The sequence below is a fragment of the Panicum hallii genome, chromosome 3, assembly GCF_002211085.1.
Source record: "Panicum hallii strain FIL2 chromosome 3, PHallii_v3.1, whole genome shotgun sequence".
NCBI classification, from domain to species: Eukaryota; Viridiplantae; Streptophyta; class Magnoliopsida; order Poales; family Poaceae; genus Panicum; species Panicum hallii.
Window position 1 is genome coordinate 10,839,774 of NC_038044.1, and position 15,847 is coordinate 10,855,620.

A 15,847-nucleotide genomic window follows, 5' to 3' on the forward strand; every position below is an offset into this window, starting at 1 on the left:
GTTGAGGTGTTTGGGGCACCCGTTAAGGGTGCAGTTGCGGACCACCGTGGTGGATACGCGAGAGACGAAGATGCCCGCTCCGGCAGTTAAGGACCGAGTGAGAGTAACCATGACTTGTGGGACTTTGTAAGCGTGCACACTACTTACCCATTATGAGGGTGGGCCCGGTCCGGACTTAGCAAGCGCGGTACCAAGCCGGTAGGAGGATCGAGTATCAGTGCAGGGGAAGGAGGTGCTGACCTCACGTTCCCCGAGACGCATGGGAGGCTTCACAGTCCCGGGGCGACCTCTCGCGGGAGGATGCGCCCAAGACCCGGGAAAACCGGATGGTGCCGTGGCTCCTATTTCCGTTTCGTAGACCGGTGTTTCGTGCACTAGTCGGCTGATCTCCGGCTAGTGTCGATTCGAGTGGGACCAGGTGTACAACCCCTGCAGGGTGAAAACTATACGTATAGCCGCGTCCTCGGTTATGGACATCCCTACTCCTCTGTTGCTCTTATTAGTTAGTGTTACTCATGATTTCTACCTCCCTCTAGAATTTTGTCCTGCCAGGGGGCAGTTGAGATGCGAGGAGAGGGAGTTCTCGCATCGACTTGGTGTTTTGGAAGGTGTGTGTGACCGGGAGTCCGGAATGCCGGAAGAGCCCGAGTCGGAGTTGAAAGGAGATGTGTATTCTTATATATATTATATTGCATGCATAGGGAAACCCCAAGCTTTACCCTTGAACTCTGTTATACCCGTAGTATAGACCACATAAAGCTTGCATACGGATGGTGACGTGAACCTATCCCATTCCTTGGGGATAGCCTGGTACGATGCAGGATCCGACCCGGAATTCGACCCCAACGACGACGGATGGTACGACTGAGGCCCGAGCTACGCTCAAGTCGCCTGTGGAGGTGGAACCCGAAGATGGAGGACGGCCGAAGACCTAGCTACCGCTATGCGCTTTCTGCTTGTTCGATTTAGCCGAAAGGCTTGTAATAAATTCCGTACTACAGATCCGCTGGATTTATGTAATAATTAAACCCGTGATTGACCTCTTAATGAGCACGACTGTGATATTATGCCTGAAATGAGTTCTGTATGTGATAGCGCTTGATCCAGGGACTATCACGACGATACAGGGAGTCGGATTCCTCGATACGGGAATCCGGTTCATTTCATTTTTCCTTTCAAGCACATCCTCAAATTTGGCCTCTAACAGCAGAGCTCGAATTATTTGAATGTATTGTGTGTTGTCTCGTGCATGTAACAAAATGGCTACAAAGATCAAATATGTACCAGATCATCATGAGTTTGTGTGTTAAAGGATGAATTAATTACTCTGCAGACAGCCAAATAGACAACACATTGTACAAGCTGTCTGTTGTGTGACAAAAATACAGCAGCTGTCTGCACTGTTGTACTTGCCCTGAGGTCTCGAACCGGCAGGGACGTTCCCTTCGGGCCTTCCCGAAGCAAAGCCACGGCACGCGCGCACGCAGCGGCAGCGCAGCTACGGCTTGGCAGATGGAAGCTACGACCGCGCCCGCAATGATCGCCCGTCTCCTCCGCTGACGAGCGACTGAACGGAGGTCGGAGGCGGAAGTGCTCGGGGGACAACGACAATGGCCGTGACCGCGATTAGACGCATCGCAAAAAGAAGCTGTTCGCCACCGCCAGCCACGGCGCTGATCGATGCTTCGTTCCATCGCGCGTCGCGCCCCTACTCCGTAGGTCAGCAAGAGCGCGAGAGAGACTGGCCGGCCGCCGAAAACTGCATCATCAGGCCGGGGAAACCGAGGCCGGAAAAGCTCGCCGGCGTTCGTTTCAGGCACCGGTCACCTCGCCCTGGCGCTTCACCTGCACCTACAGTAGCGCGTGGTTCGGCCGGCGGCTTTGCCCCGCGCAGCCTTCGTCCTGCGTAAACGTCAGAGGCACTTTAGTTGGTCGATCGGTATGCGCATTTCCTATCGCAAATCATAACAACCTGACGACACAAAAACGTTGTCTGAACAGAGCTGGAACCTTTTAGTTGTTCCACGACCTTTGCTGCCTTCATTAGTTCCTGCCTAACTCCACTGAAAACCATTCTGTGTGATCGATCGATCGCATTTGGCTTCCTCCAGCCTTTACAGAGACACGATCATTAGCAAGAAGTTTCCGCCGTTGATTCGCAAGGTTGTTGGTCTAATCTTTTCAGTTACGCTCGCACCGGCTGCAGTGCAAGTGCTACTAACAAACTCGCACAGAAGCAATCCGGCCGTGCGATTACACATGATCCTTCTTTTTCTCCTTTGAAAAAAACGGTTCCAATAATTGTTCAGCGGGGCCGATCCGACTGATACTGTTGGCCTGTTACGGGCGAATAAAGCGCTGTACCGTGGCTTGGGATGCTGTCTCTGCTTCGCTCGCGATCGCAGTTGGGCGCGAGGTCATTGTCCCACCGCGCTGCCTCGACGCAACTGAAACTGAAGTGATGGCCGCTGGGGACACTTCGGCATCATTCTGCTACTAGCTCCTTTGCATTCCTCCAGGGCCGAAAAACAAAGCTCTTTTACATGTCTGAAAATACATCAGTGTTACTCTGATGAACTCGGAACACTTTCCAGCCTTCCAGGGCTATGTTTTTTTTTTGTTTCTGAACAAGCAGTACTACAGACAACAGTCGATCGGCATTTAAACATGAATGGCCATTTTCCGCTGAAAATAATCTAGTACTGACTAGTATAGTTGGTAGTTGTGGTTGCTATTGTTGCTTTGTTGCTTTGTTGCTTTCTCCCTTTTGGGGTCGTTGCACTACCAAGTCTAGTCTAACCTTACTTGTTTTATAATACAATCAGCAGCTGCCATACCCGGTTCGTACCTTGTAGCCAGGTCAGCATAGGAGCCCTGAACAGTTACATACAGCTTCTCGTTGTCACCTCGCCGTGTGTTATCCATTCACTGTATTTCCTGTTCGGTTGTTTCTCTGAAAAGATCCGTCTCGGAGAAAGAATACTTGCTTGTCCGTGTGGTCGTCGTGGCCAGTGACACTGCGCACGTCTGAAAAAGAAAACGAGGCGCAGCACCGGAGAGAAGAGAGGCCGTCAAGTGTCTGTACGATCGCACTGATCATGTGCCGGGATCGAATGGAGAAATAAACCGTCGAGAAGGGCAGTCAAAATATGCGTACCGTCAGGTTGATCATGTCTCTGAAAGACTGAAACTCACGAGCCCAGGGGAGTGTACTGCCTGTCCGCAACTTTTGTTATTTTCTTCATCATCTTCATTCAAGTGGATGCTTATTACGCGTTTTCTCTTTCAGGGTGTGTTCGTTTCACCCCTCTAGAACCCGAAACATCTAAACTTTAGAGGTCCAGCACCGAACAGCGCTCTAATTCGGCCTCTAATAAGACTGCGATTCTTTATAGTGAAGGAACACTCTAAAATTTTTAGAGAGCTCTGATCGGAAACGAACACACCCTCGGTGCAAGTAGTGGGTGTGCGTGTCCATCGTGTCAGAACGATGCTCCTTCCTTGATGCCGCAGAATACACGAGCTCGTCTTGGCTACTTCGTCTGAAGAATGTTGAATTGGGGTAGCTGGGAGGACTACTGAATCCTAACTAATCTGGTCTTTGTTTGACTGACTGGCATTGTCAGGCCAATTAATTGCAGTGTTGACTGTTGACCCAGGTTTGGAGAACTGCGGAGATGTTGGACCTGAAAATCTGAAATTGTAGGTGGAACGGAGTGGGAAAGGAGTCAAGGAGATGAAAGACTCAGGCAGGCAGAGGCAGAGAAGAAAAGAAAAGCTGTGAAAGCTCCTGGAGCAGAGTAAGCATGGCGCTGGATCCATCGAGTGCGGCGCAGGCTCTGTAATTCTGATTCCTGCGCCCGTATCATTCACTGCGCTGCGCTGCATTGCACGGAGCACGCACCACACTCTGTTCTTCTTCACCGTTCACTCGATTACTAGCGCTGAAATGGCCTCTTTTCTTTTGGAAAAACACTAAAATGGCTTCTCCTGGGGCAGGGGAGGGGTGGTGTGGTAGACTAGAGAGGCTGGTAAAGCTGGAGCGCCTTGCCGCCCATGCCCGCTCGCTTTCTCCGCGACGCGCCGCCTTTTCTCGCTCGTTTTCCCGTCTTTTTTGAACCTTCCGCTTCTCGTTGCGTTGCATGCGTCTAGTCCTTTTCCACGCTTCCGAAGAAGTCGACGCCAAATCGCCGGCATCCACCGAGCGAGAGGGCTGCGTTTTGCACGTAGGTTGGTCACGAGCCATCGTGATCACTGATCACGGTAGCAGGCTAGCCAGGGTTCCGAAAAATCCGACGGCCATCATTGCCCCATCCCAACCACGTGACCGCACCGCGAGATCACGCTCTCGCCTCTCCGCAGCCGCGCGGGCGCCGGCGGCCGCCCGCGCCTCCCTCGCCACGAAAACGCCCCCACCGATTCCCCAGCCGGCCCAACACCTCACCGGTGCGCCCCCCACCGCACGGCAACCAGGCAGGGGCGCAGCTCCTCACCCCGCCGGCCCCCGCTCCCGACGCCTCGGATCACAGCACAGGGCTCCGGCCCCGTGCCGGGTGCCGTGCCACGGCCCTACCGCCGCGCCGCGCGCCACAAAACGCACAGGAAATATACTCCTCGGCTTGTGGTGTGCGGTGCGGCCCCGCTCCGTCCGTCCCGTCTCGTTCCGCGCTCCCCTGCTTTCGAACCAGTTTAAAAGCCCGCCCGCCCGGCAGCCAGCCAGCCCCCCACGTCCCCGTCACGGCACGGCACGGAACGCACCCATCGCGCGCTCCCAGCCCCGCCACCTCGCCAGTCGCCACGACACCATGCAGCTGCAGGTCCTCCGCCTCCTGGCGGCGCGGCGCGCCGTGTCGACGACCATCACGGCGCCGGCGTCCTCCGAGGCCCCGGACAGCGACGCGGAGCCGGAGCCGGAGGAGGACGAGGGCCCCTTCTTCGACCTCGACTTCTCCGGCTCCTCCGTCCGGGCCTCCTCCAGCTCCGCCGGCAGCGCCTCCTCGGGCTCCGAGTCCGACGACGCCTTCACCGAGCTCGACTTCATCATCTCCCTGCACCGGAGCCGCTCCGCCTCCCCGTCCTACGACGCCCTCTTCTTCGGCGCCGGGCTCGCGCCCCCGCCGCCGCCCCCGCCGCTGCCGCAGCTCAAGTTCTGCGCGTCCGAGCCCAGCGCCAAGGCCACCACCGACCCGCAGGGGCGGTACGGCAGCAAACTCGGCGGCGGCCTGCGGACGCTCAGTTTCGGGGCCAGGAAAGCCGCGTTCTACGGCGGCCGACCCAGCTTCGCGCGGAGCTCCAGCAGCGCGCGCTCGCTGCGGCTGTTCATTGAGTCACCGGCGGACGATGACGAGGAGGAGGCCACCGAGGAGCCGGAGCCGAGGCGAGCGCCGTCCAGGGACGTCATCAGGAGGTACCTGACCAAGATATCGCGGCGGCTGCGGAGCGTGCGGCCCCGCTCCGCCGGCGGCGAAGCGAGGGGGCTCCGTCGCCTGCGCAAGAGCCGGTCGGCGTCCGCGGCCGTGACGCTCGCGGCGCCCGCGCCGTCCCGCCGCGACGACTCGCTCGCCGAGAAGCAGGACGGCATCGCCAGCGCCATCGCGCACTGCAAGGAGTCGCTCCACCGAGGTCCGTTCATGTCTGAAACTACACGATGTTACATGCAGTCACAGTGCATCGATCCAGTTTACTGATCCTGAAACAATTTCGTTCTGCTCTGCAGCGTCCCTGTCAGAGTGCGACTCGCCGCTGCTGCGTTCGCGGAGTGATCCTGGGAAATGCAACTGATCGAAGGTCGCCATTACCGTTCGGAACTCTTGATGAGACTGGAGGTCGAGCATGCAAAAGCCTCTCCCCGAAATTCAGCGAAGAAGAGACAAACAAAGCACAAGCGAATCATTAACGCATCAAGAACATGCGGCGGCCATGCCGGCTTGAGGAGATTTTCATATGCCTGTTTTGTTTATGCGCGTGTGTGTGTTTCACGTCCTTTGATTTAGCTCCTTTTGTTGGAAGCGTGGGAAAAGAGCTCTTTTTAGGCTTTCTTTACCCCCCTCATGTAGAAGCGTGGACTGCAGTAGCCGCGTCTTTTGCCGTTCCGTGTGCTCGTTTTCTAAAGTTTTGGTTGTACAAGTGACTTGTAACATCGACCTGTAACTAGGTACATTTTGGACTCTGAGCTTTGACCACAGATTTGCCTTCTCCAGCGTCCAGTGTTCATCCGGTCAGAACTGTTCGATTCACTGTGCACGCACTCTGCGAAACCAAGCCTGGCCAGGGCGCATCAGTGAGGCTAATTGCAGAATTAACTGGGGCTTTCTCTGCAAAGCTGAAGCCGTGCCAACACATTCGGGTAGTGGGGGGAAGGGAGGGATAAAAAAGCTGAGGAAAAGCTCGGCGGGGGCCGCTCTCATGGCGTCGCGCCATGATGGCGGCGGGCGGAAAAGCGCCGCGCGCGTACGTACGGTGCCGGTGGGCGAGGAGAAGACAAGGATCTGTGCGTGATTCTGATGGGCCTCGGGAACCGCGCCGGCCCATTTCTTTCCCCTTGTTTATCATCAGCAGCAGCGATTCATCGTCTCTCCCACCTCCCCCCATCACCGGCCAGGAGAGCGGCCGGGGGGGGGGGGGGGGGGGGGGGGGCGCAGCGGCAGCCACGGCAGCCTTTGCTTTTTCACTGCTCCGTGACTTCCTCCTCTTCCGTCGGGCCGGTGGGGTGACGGGCCGCTTGCCGCGTCTTTCCAGTGGCTGCGTCTGCGTGCCTGGGTCCCTATCGTTTACCTCTCTCTCTCTCCCCGCTAGCTTTTGCAGGGTGCGTGCAGCGCCCAAAGCTTTGACGACGCACAGTGCCGGGAAAGAGCTAGCTGCGCGAAAGCTTTTGTTCCGGTCAGAACCTTTGGCCTCTCGCTTCGCTTTGTATAGCTTTGCCCGTCTTTGCAACGCTCAGCTCCTCCTAAATTTATCCTGAAAGGCACGGCGGCGTAGCAAGCATGCAAAGCTAGCGGAAGCCCTACGTGCTCGGCATGCCTCGCCGTCACCACCATAAGCGCTGTCAAAAAAAGAATTCACCGGCCCCGATGCGGTGCGATTACAGCGCAGTGAGTGCAATGGAATGGATTGGATTGGATTGGATCTAGCCGTAGTGGCCACTGGTTACTCATGGTCAGTCAGGTGAGTCGAGAGCGATCATGGCGTCTGCATGCCTCGGGTAGTATGAAGTGGAGTGGTATGCGCTTCGGCTTGGTCCTGCCCTTTTACCGATGACAAAACTGCATTCCCCTGCAGAAGCTCGCGAGTGCAATGATGGTGAGCTGCAGGGCGCTGGGTGTGGCCGTCTGGGTATTCTTCAGTCTCCTGCAGCCCTTCTTCTCCTCTAAAAAGCAGAGAACTCTCCGGTTATCAGGTTGGCCCCGGCAGATCAACGCTAGCATTTGACTGTAAAAAGGAAAACTCTGAACATTCTGTACTGTAAGGTACCGGTCTTGGATTTAAGCTGACGCGCCTGAAGCCGGATGGAGAAAATACCAGCACCCTAATATCTGATGATCATCTGAGCAAGTAGCTGCTGGCTGTTGCTACTACGGCGGCAGCGCGACCGGAGCGCCAAGCGTCTCGAGGCAGATGCCTCGCCGTTGAATCGGAGCAGCGTGGAATTGCGCCGTTGATCCTTGACAGCCGCCGGAGGACACGGTGGTCGCTGCCGGCAGAGCCTGTTTGCAGAACCACGAGCAGCCTCCTTGGGCTCCCCTCGCCGTGTTCGGATCACTTCGGTTTTGAGGCTTCAGAGGTGCATGCACGGGCAATTGGGCGTCAGAGGGCGTTTCCATCCAGGTCCCGTGCACGTCGACGGCCAGGGACAGAGGTCGATCGAGCACGAGGTGATCAGAGGATCTAATCTCCCCGGAGACGAGAGATTGTCTCTGAACTCTCCAAGCTGTTCCAATACATGAACCTTTTCTGACGGTATGTACATGCATTGGATGCCGCCTTCGAAAGTCTGCAACCATGCGTCACCACATGAAAGAGCAAGGCGAAGCATTTCCAGCCATTTTCTTGCCTTTGCCCAAGGGAGGTTGTGAAAAAAAAACAGATTTTTTTTACGCCAGCTTTTGCTTTTCCAAAGCCAACTGTTATTTTTGCATGAGGCTTATCCTTTATCTACCCGTGGAGGAGAAAGGCGCCACGCATTGCATGCTCGCTTTGCCCCTCTCTTTCCGTCTGGGAGTGTGCTACAGTGGGTGCTAGCTGCAGGCTGCAGCGGACAGTGGAGCTCGCTTTGTCTGCTGGATGTGGTCAGGGTCAACTGCGCCCAGCTTGCACGGCTGCAGTCGTCGTCCCGCAAGCAAAATGTATCGTTCTCTCAAGTGGCTGACTCGGACGATCTCCACGGCTCCAAGCATCCATTCCTTCGTGTATACAAGAAGGTGAGGTGACTGACTGTAGCAAGGAGTCTGTCTGGTACATGCATCGTGTTGGAGCAAGAGCAACTGCTCATTGGGATTGTTCCAGCCAATTATTTTGGGCATCCTGTGGATACGCCTGTCTAATGGGAAGGAACTGCTGGTTCTGTGATCCGTGAACGGCGAATTCATGGAGGTATCCACGTGCTTATCATGGGAGAAATTGGTTGATACTGGTTTCAATCTGACAGATCAAGGTTGTCTCAGACCATGAAAAATCTCCATTCATTTTTAGTCTTTCTTCTTTTTGTTATGAGTTAGTCCTGTTTAGCCTTTCAGACTTGGTTTGTTCGTGCACGTATTTTTGGTCAATTAATCTTTTTTTTTCTTGTGGTGGCTGAGTGCATCCGCTGTGCATACGTAGACCGGAACCAATATTTTGTCTTGAAATAAATATTTCCTCATTAAAAAAGAGCAAGTGCACAGTAGTGTGTGTTGTTCGGCCGCCGTCTGTCTGGGCGAGAGACCCGGAAGCTTTTTGGGTCCGCTCTCGCCGGGCCGGAGTTCTTCGTGACTGCACAGGATTCTGGGCCTATGGGCTTTTTGTGCTGGGCCAATGGGCTGAAAGTTGTGGACTTGTAGGTTGAGTTTGAGTATGAAGCGAGGCTTGTTCCGTTGTTCCGACCGCCATGTTCAGGGCCTGAACCTGAACAACATGTGGGCCTGAACCTGAACAACATGAATTTAGCCCCGATGAGAGTATGAGACTATCATGGAGCAGAAACCAGCCGACATTCCATCGTTGTTACCACTCACCAGCAAGTTTAGAATGACACCTAATGGTGTTTGCATAAGCAGTGTAAAGCTGATTGTACAACAAACAACTGAAATTTGCGCCAAGGATTTCACTGCCGTTATTCAACACGATGTTAGAACAAACAAACAAGCCAGCACTCGTATGGTACAAAACGAGGTAAGAGAAGAGGAGCCGGAATTTACTGACAAGGAGGGAAGAAGCACTCGGCGGTTATACCTAAGCCGCCACCGTCACTGCCTACGCCGGTCATCGCCGGTGAAGAGAGGATAAAAACTATACCGGCTCACCCACAAACACACGTACGGCCCCGCACCAAGTCAACCAAAGCATCGCTCCGCCGTCGCACGCTGCGCCTCCCCGATGATGCCCAGCCGTCAGCGGCCGAAATCCGCGACGCAGGCGGGGCTCCCGGCGACGACGACGGCCGCCGACACGCGCAGCGCGACGCGGCACCGCATGGCCACGCGCACCGTGCGGCGCCCGTACAGGCCCCCGAGCACGCTGACCCGGCCGTCCACGGCCGTGCGGCTGGCGAGCCGCACCTCGCCGCCGCCGAACAGCACCTCGCCCACCACGGCCGAGCCCACCCGGTCGACGAACACGTCCAGGTCCGCGGTCACCCGGCTGGCGCCGCGCGCGGGGACCTCCCCGGGCGGCGCGCGGCCGACGCCGACGGGCCCGGCCACGCCGTCCACGAAGATCTCCGTGTCGCTGGCCCCGAACCGCATGGACTCGTAGTTGGGGTTCCGGATCGCGATGCTCCCCGCCAGCGTGACGTTGATCCGCAGCGGGCGCGCCGCCCTCGCGTCGAAGCGCACGCTGAACCACCGCACCGCCACGGACTCCATGGACAGCGTCGGGTCCCGCACCTTGAGCACGGTCAGCGACAGGGCCAGCATCACCACCGCGGCCAGCGCGCCGAGGACGGCCAGGCCGCAGCACGCCCACCGCAGCCAGCGGCATCGGCCCGGCGGCGCCGCGCCAAGGCCGCCGTTCTCGGCCTTGCCGGCGCTGGCGTCGACGGCTTTCGGTTTGGCCTTGGCCTTGGCGGCGTCAGCGAAGGCGGAGGGTGTGGAGGCTTTGGGTTTGCTCGGCTTGGCGTCGGCCATGAGTCGCGGTGCGCGTGGCGGGAGCAGCCGGCATTGGGTAGTTGCTGAGCTTGAGGCGGCGTTGGGCGTTGGGAGGATTAAGGCGGGTGGCTGTCGAGCGCGGTGAGTGGCGGCGTCTTTGGCAGTGCAAGGGCGATCGATCGGTCCGGCCTTGGCGCCATGCTTGGTGGTTGGGGAGTTGGCCGTCGCACTCTGACTGCTGTTTCGATCCCTTGGGATTAAATTCGGTCAGAGAACTTGGCACTCTGCTCGACACGCCGAGTGACGAGACAGCAGACAATTACGTCGATGGTTGCAAGAGGAAGTAGAGCAATGGCATCCACTGATCCACTCCTTGTGTCCTCGGACTTGTCTGCAATGTCTGCACTTTTGTGTTTGTGTATCGTGGGCGTTTCTTTCCTTTCATTAGAGTGGTGTATGGGCCGTGCACCCTCTCGCGCGCGCTAGTCCAGCAAGGACATAAAGACCTACTAACCGAATACCATCGGCCCATCCATGGCCCATCTCTTGTACAGAATAACGGTGCGCGGCTGCTAAGCGCTGTGTGGCTCCTTTTGCATTGATCAGAGCATATGCCCTCGCAAAAAAAAAAAAAGAAAAAAAGAAAAGATCAGAGCATATGCACATGAAACAAGCAATTTCTATAAAACAATGAACCACTGTATCTTAATCCTGATTTTGTTATCAGAGGAAGACTGTAGAGGGAAAAGGGGAGGGGGAAACAAAAGCTCACCGCGCCTAATGTTATTGTGCGGGGTTTGGACCTTCGGAATTAGGGTTCTAGGCTCCATGGGTTGTTGGTCCCAAAGAGATAGCAAGGGAGCTTGCCGGACCAGAGGTGGTGGCGGAGAAATGGTGAAGCCATCGGGATGATGAGAGAGGCCGGTTTGGCCAGAGAGGTGGTGGGGCACGGAGCTTAGATGATGCTTCGTGTGGGCGGCCATGGAGACTGACAGATAGGAGCAGTAGGCGGTTGGATATGGGATGCTTGGACCAGAGGCGACGGCTGGGTCTTGGTTAGCCGTGGTGGCTGGGGCCGTGAGGGCACCGCTTGAGCCGGGGTGGCGACTATGGCAGGTGTCAGACCCGGGTATACGGGATTGTACACGTAGCACACTTTTTCTAGAATACGGAATGGGGCATGGTCCGCGCTCTACATCTGTTGTAACTACTCGTAATGCAGTACGATTACTTATACAGTAGTTAGACTAGTCGTATATGGTAGGAAACTATCTGAGAAGTACTCGGGTAGGACTCTTGGGGTTGTATCCTACTAGGATTTCCATGTAAACCTGTCCACCCAGACTATATAAAGCCGGATAAGGACCCCCTCGGGGACAATCATCATCAAAGTCAATCCAAACTACATAGGACGTAGGGTATTACGCTCTCTGTGGTCCGAATAAAGATGGCAACGGGTACAAAATATCCGCGTACCCGCGGTTAGCAAACCCGACGGGCGCGGATACGAGTTTGCATTTATACCCGCGGGCGCGGGCGTGGGTACAACCTTAAACCCGAAGGATATCCGCTAACGGGTTTGAAAAAATAATATCCGCATCCGCAAACCCGCCAAACCCGATTTAGCGATTGACACATGGGTCCAAAGCAACCTTCATTTAGGCTTTATGTTAATGGTTTATGTTAATGCGTGATATATTATTTATTCATGTATGAGACTAGTTCATTTATATGCTCATATTTATTTATTTTCTTAAATAAATGGTGTTTATTTGCTGTTGAAATGTAATGTATGCTTAATTTCCTAAAGCTTGCGGGTACACGGGTGTGCCCGCGGGTATGCGGATATCCGCGGATAGCGGTTATGGGCGTCGTTTCGTGCCCGTGGCGGGTTGCGTGCGTGGGTGCGGGCACGGATTTTAGTACGCGGGTACGGGTTTACAAAGTTAGTATCCACGCGGATTTTGCCCGTTGCCATCTATAGGTCCGAACCTGTCTAAAACCTTGTGTTCCTTTGCACCTTCGAATTCCTGATCTCGGTGGCACCCTACCTACAAACTCACCATCTCGGGGGTACCCCCCCGGTGGGTATGGTGGTAAAACACCGACAGCTGGCGCGCTACGTAGGGGTATTCATCGAGCATCCATCGGAGAATTTGATGGCATCCTTCAACTTCACCTGTGCTGTGCTCGACGAGGGCACAACTTTCATCTTCGGCTTCTGGATCTGTGTCGTCGACGGTTTGGGTGGCTTCAACAGCCACCTGTCCAACTCCAAGGAGCCGAAGGCCACTTCATCGACTCCAAGCAGCGATTTAGATGACTTCATCGACAATCTCGATGACATGTTGCTTCCCGATCTGGCCCAGCGGATAGAAAAGATGTCCATTTTCAACGCGACTTTCGCTCGTGATGCACTAGATCTACTCGGGTCGGATTCAAACAGATCTAAAAAGACCTCACGATCTAAGTCCCTCTCCGACTTGGAGTAGAATTTGGATCTGCTGCTCAAGATCAAGGACATGGGCGCCATTGCTTGCCGGGAGGCCCCCGTTTTCGATATCTACTCGGATTCCGACGAAGAGTACTCCCTGTGCAGTACTACAACTTCTAGCCGGACCCGAAAAGGACTCGGAGACGAGGGAGCCGCCACTCGTCGGGCAGCCCCCACCCTCGAAAACCACTCGCAACCCGACGGCCACACCGAAATATTTTCAGGCAGCCTTCTAGGTTTAACCATCACATCAACGCTGCAAGGACGTTTCGTGTACTGGAAGGGCTTTGAGCCCTCCGAACTATTCGATTGCAAGTCCCGTCTTGTGGCCTTCACGCAGGAACTACCCTTCCAGGAGGGTAGACCTCTTTCTCCTATCAAAGAAGAAGGAGAGAGTAGCACAGAGCTACTCGAGTACAGCCTTAGGGCTAACCAATCGGCAGATCACCTAGTCTGCATGGCTTCCATTCGCAATGCGGAGGAAGACGAGCCGAGCACCCAGTACGATGATGAACAACTCATGGACGTCTCAGCCGACGAGCTCACAGCTGGCACTCCCCAAGATGAGGACGAGGAGCACCGAAGGATCCGGCAGGCAAAGAACGCCAAGCGCGCTCAATGCAGGCGCAACACGCAGAACCGTGCCTGTGAACCAAGGGATCTTAACAACACGTTTGCAGCAGTCACGGATCGCAAGTACCGTACACCAATTGGCGCCATCTCAGAGGTAACACTCTTAGCCCAACAACTCCCATCCAATCCTCACATACAAAGGCTGAGTACTTGACCCAGCGCGCGCTCGTGCAACTCGATGGGCAACATCGAGTGTCTTCCACTCGGAATCAGCTCTCGAGGTCTGAGTACCATGGTGATACCGTGCTGGTCAATCGCACCCTCAAGAAGGCCATAGGAGTCGGAGGAACGACAACCGCTAGCACAATGAGGGCCACCCATCCGCACGTGGCAACAATGAACAAGAAGTACAACAACCCCCTCGCAACCAGTGCGGGGCAAAGCACCATGGCAAAAATCCAGTCGAGGCCAACCTCCATGATGCTCCCACGGTCGACCTCGGGTAGAAAATCAACAAAACCCGTGACGCGCGGTTTGTTATTGAAGCGAGGAGAAGGGACCGTCCCGGCAGGTATCACGACAACGACGACAGTGACCGCTTCCCCACCTTCACCACTAGCATCACCGACAAGTCCTACCCTAAGAACTTCAAACTAGTCAGAATCCCCAAGTATGACGGTTAGCAGGATTCGCGTCAGTGGCTTCGTTGCTACTCCGTCGCCATTGAAGTTTCAGGGGATCCAACTCTACAAAAGCTCTCTACTTCTGGGTGGCTCTGGAGTCCGCGCCCCTCACGTGGCGTGAAAGGCTCAAGCCAAACTCCATCGACTCGTGGGAGGACCTCAAGCAGACCTTCATCGACAACTTTCAGGGATTCATGATCAGGGCGGGCACTCACCATGACTTATTCCAGGTAAAGCAGGAGATGAACGAGACCCTGACATCTTACACACGGTGTTTCTTTGAGGCGCGTGCCACCATCACTAACATCAACGATGTGGATGTCATCCATTACTTCCAACATGGCCTCTTCTTGAAAAACACGTACCACGACTTCGGACGCAACCGCCTGACTACTGACGTGGAGCTGCGTGACATGATGGCAAGGTGGGCTGACCAGGAGGATGAGGAAAATGACTGCTTCCCCAAGTGCAACCACGACAAACAAGGCAACGGCAATGGCCACTTGGGCAAAAGCCAGCGGAACCACTCGGGGAACCCCCAAAAGCGCAACCCAGACTATGAAGTCACGGCTGTCGAGCAAAACCCGCGTGGCAAGAAGTCGGGGAACAACCACTCGGACTACGAGCAAGTCCTGCATAAACAATACCCGATACACCCGAAGTCGCGGCACACGCTCTTCGAGTGCGTCACCATTCGAAAATCACTCAATGCTCCACCCCTCCCCTAAGCAGGGAAGCGAAAGGACAAGGAGGATGATGAAGAAAGAGGAGACAAGTCAGGGGCTCAAGACTTTCAGGATCCAAAAAACTTCGTCAACGTCATTTTCGGCGGAGACGGCGGATTCCCTCCAAGCACGCGCAGAAGCTAACGCTGCGCGAAATACTCTCTGTGGAGCCAGCCACGACAAGGCCTCTGAGATACAGCGAGGTTCCGATCTTCTTTTCCAGGGACGATCAATGGACCAGCTTCACCGAGCCGAGAAAATTCCCGCTCGTACTAGACCCTGTCATGGTGGGCTCACAGCTCACCTGAGTACTCATCAATGGCAAGAACGGCCTCAACCTGCTTTTGGCGAGTACTCTTAAGAAGATGGGACTGGACAACTCCAATATATTCACTCCCAGCAAAGCTCTTTTCTACGGCATCATCCCGGGTAACGCAGCTACACCACTCGGCTCAGTGGTCCTGCCAGTCACCTTTGCAACAAAAGACAACTACCGCATCGAGTACATCAAGTTCAAACTGGCGGATTTTGACTCATCATACCATGCCATCCTTGGCAGGCCGGCACTAGCCAAATTCATGGTTGTGCCCTACTATGTTTACCTGCTACTCAAGATGCTAGGCAAGATAGGAGTACTCACACTCCGTTGCGACCTGAAGAATTCGTACGAGTGCGACCAGGAGGTGATCGAGTACGCCACGAGTTCACGCGTGCTAGAGCCATCTGTAGAAGTACTCGCAGTCGCGCTGAAGCTGACCAACACAGAGATGGAGATCTCCAACCAGCAGCCAAGCCAGTCGAGGGTTAAATTCAACCCCAGCGACGTCGGTATTAAGACCATCCAGCTGCAAGAAGGCGATCCATCCAAGACCGCTTTTATCGGGGGCGGCTTAGGCGATAAATAGGAAAGCACGCTCATCAACTTCCTTAGGGCTAACCAGAAAATATTTGCGTGGAAACCAACGGATATGCTAGGGGTGCCCAAGGAGTTGATTGAGCATTGCCTAAAAGTTGACCCTAAAGCCACTCCGAAAAAGCAACAACTACGATAGTTCGCCCCCGACAAGAGGGAGGCCATCTAGAAAGAGCTAG

The 15,847-nt window shown here is 55.2% G+C and overlaps 2 protein-coding genes across 2 annotated transcripts; one reads left to right on the forward strand and one right to left on the reverse strand.

The window, feature by feature from the left end:
* Window positions 1–4,744: 4,744 nt before the first annotated feature.
* On the forward strand, window positions 4,745–6,169 carry LOC112887436 (androgen receptor-like). Its single transcript, XM_025953607.1, has 2 exons — window positions 4,745–5,622; window positions 5,717–6,169. Exons 1-2 carry the CDS (start codon window positions 4,806–4,808, stop codon window positions 5,779–5,781), a joined length of 882 nt encoding a protein of 293 aa, XP_025809392.1. The 5' UTR covers window positions 4,745–4,805; the 3' UTR covers window positions 5,782–6,169.
* A 3,114-nt stretch (window positions 6,170–9,283) lies between these two features.
* Window positions 9,284–10,447, reverse strand: LOC112886797. The gene has a single exon (XM_025952793.1). It carries the CDS (start codon window positions 10,317–10,319, stop codon window positions 9,585–9,587), a length of 735 nt encoding a protein of 244 aa, XP_025808578.1. The 5' UTR covers window positions 10,320–10,447; the 3' UTR covers window positions 9,284–9,584.
* Window positions 10,448–15,847: the final 5,400 nt, after the last annotated feature.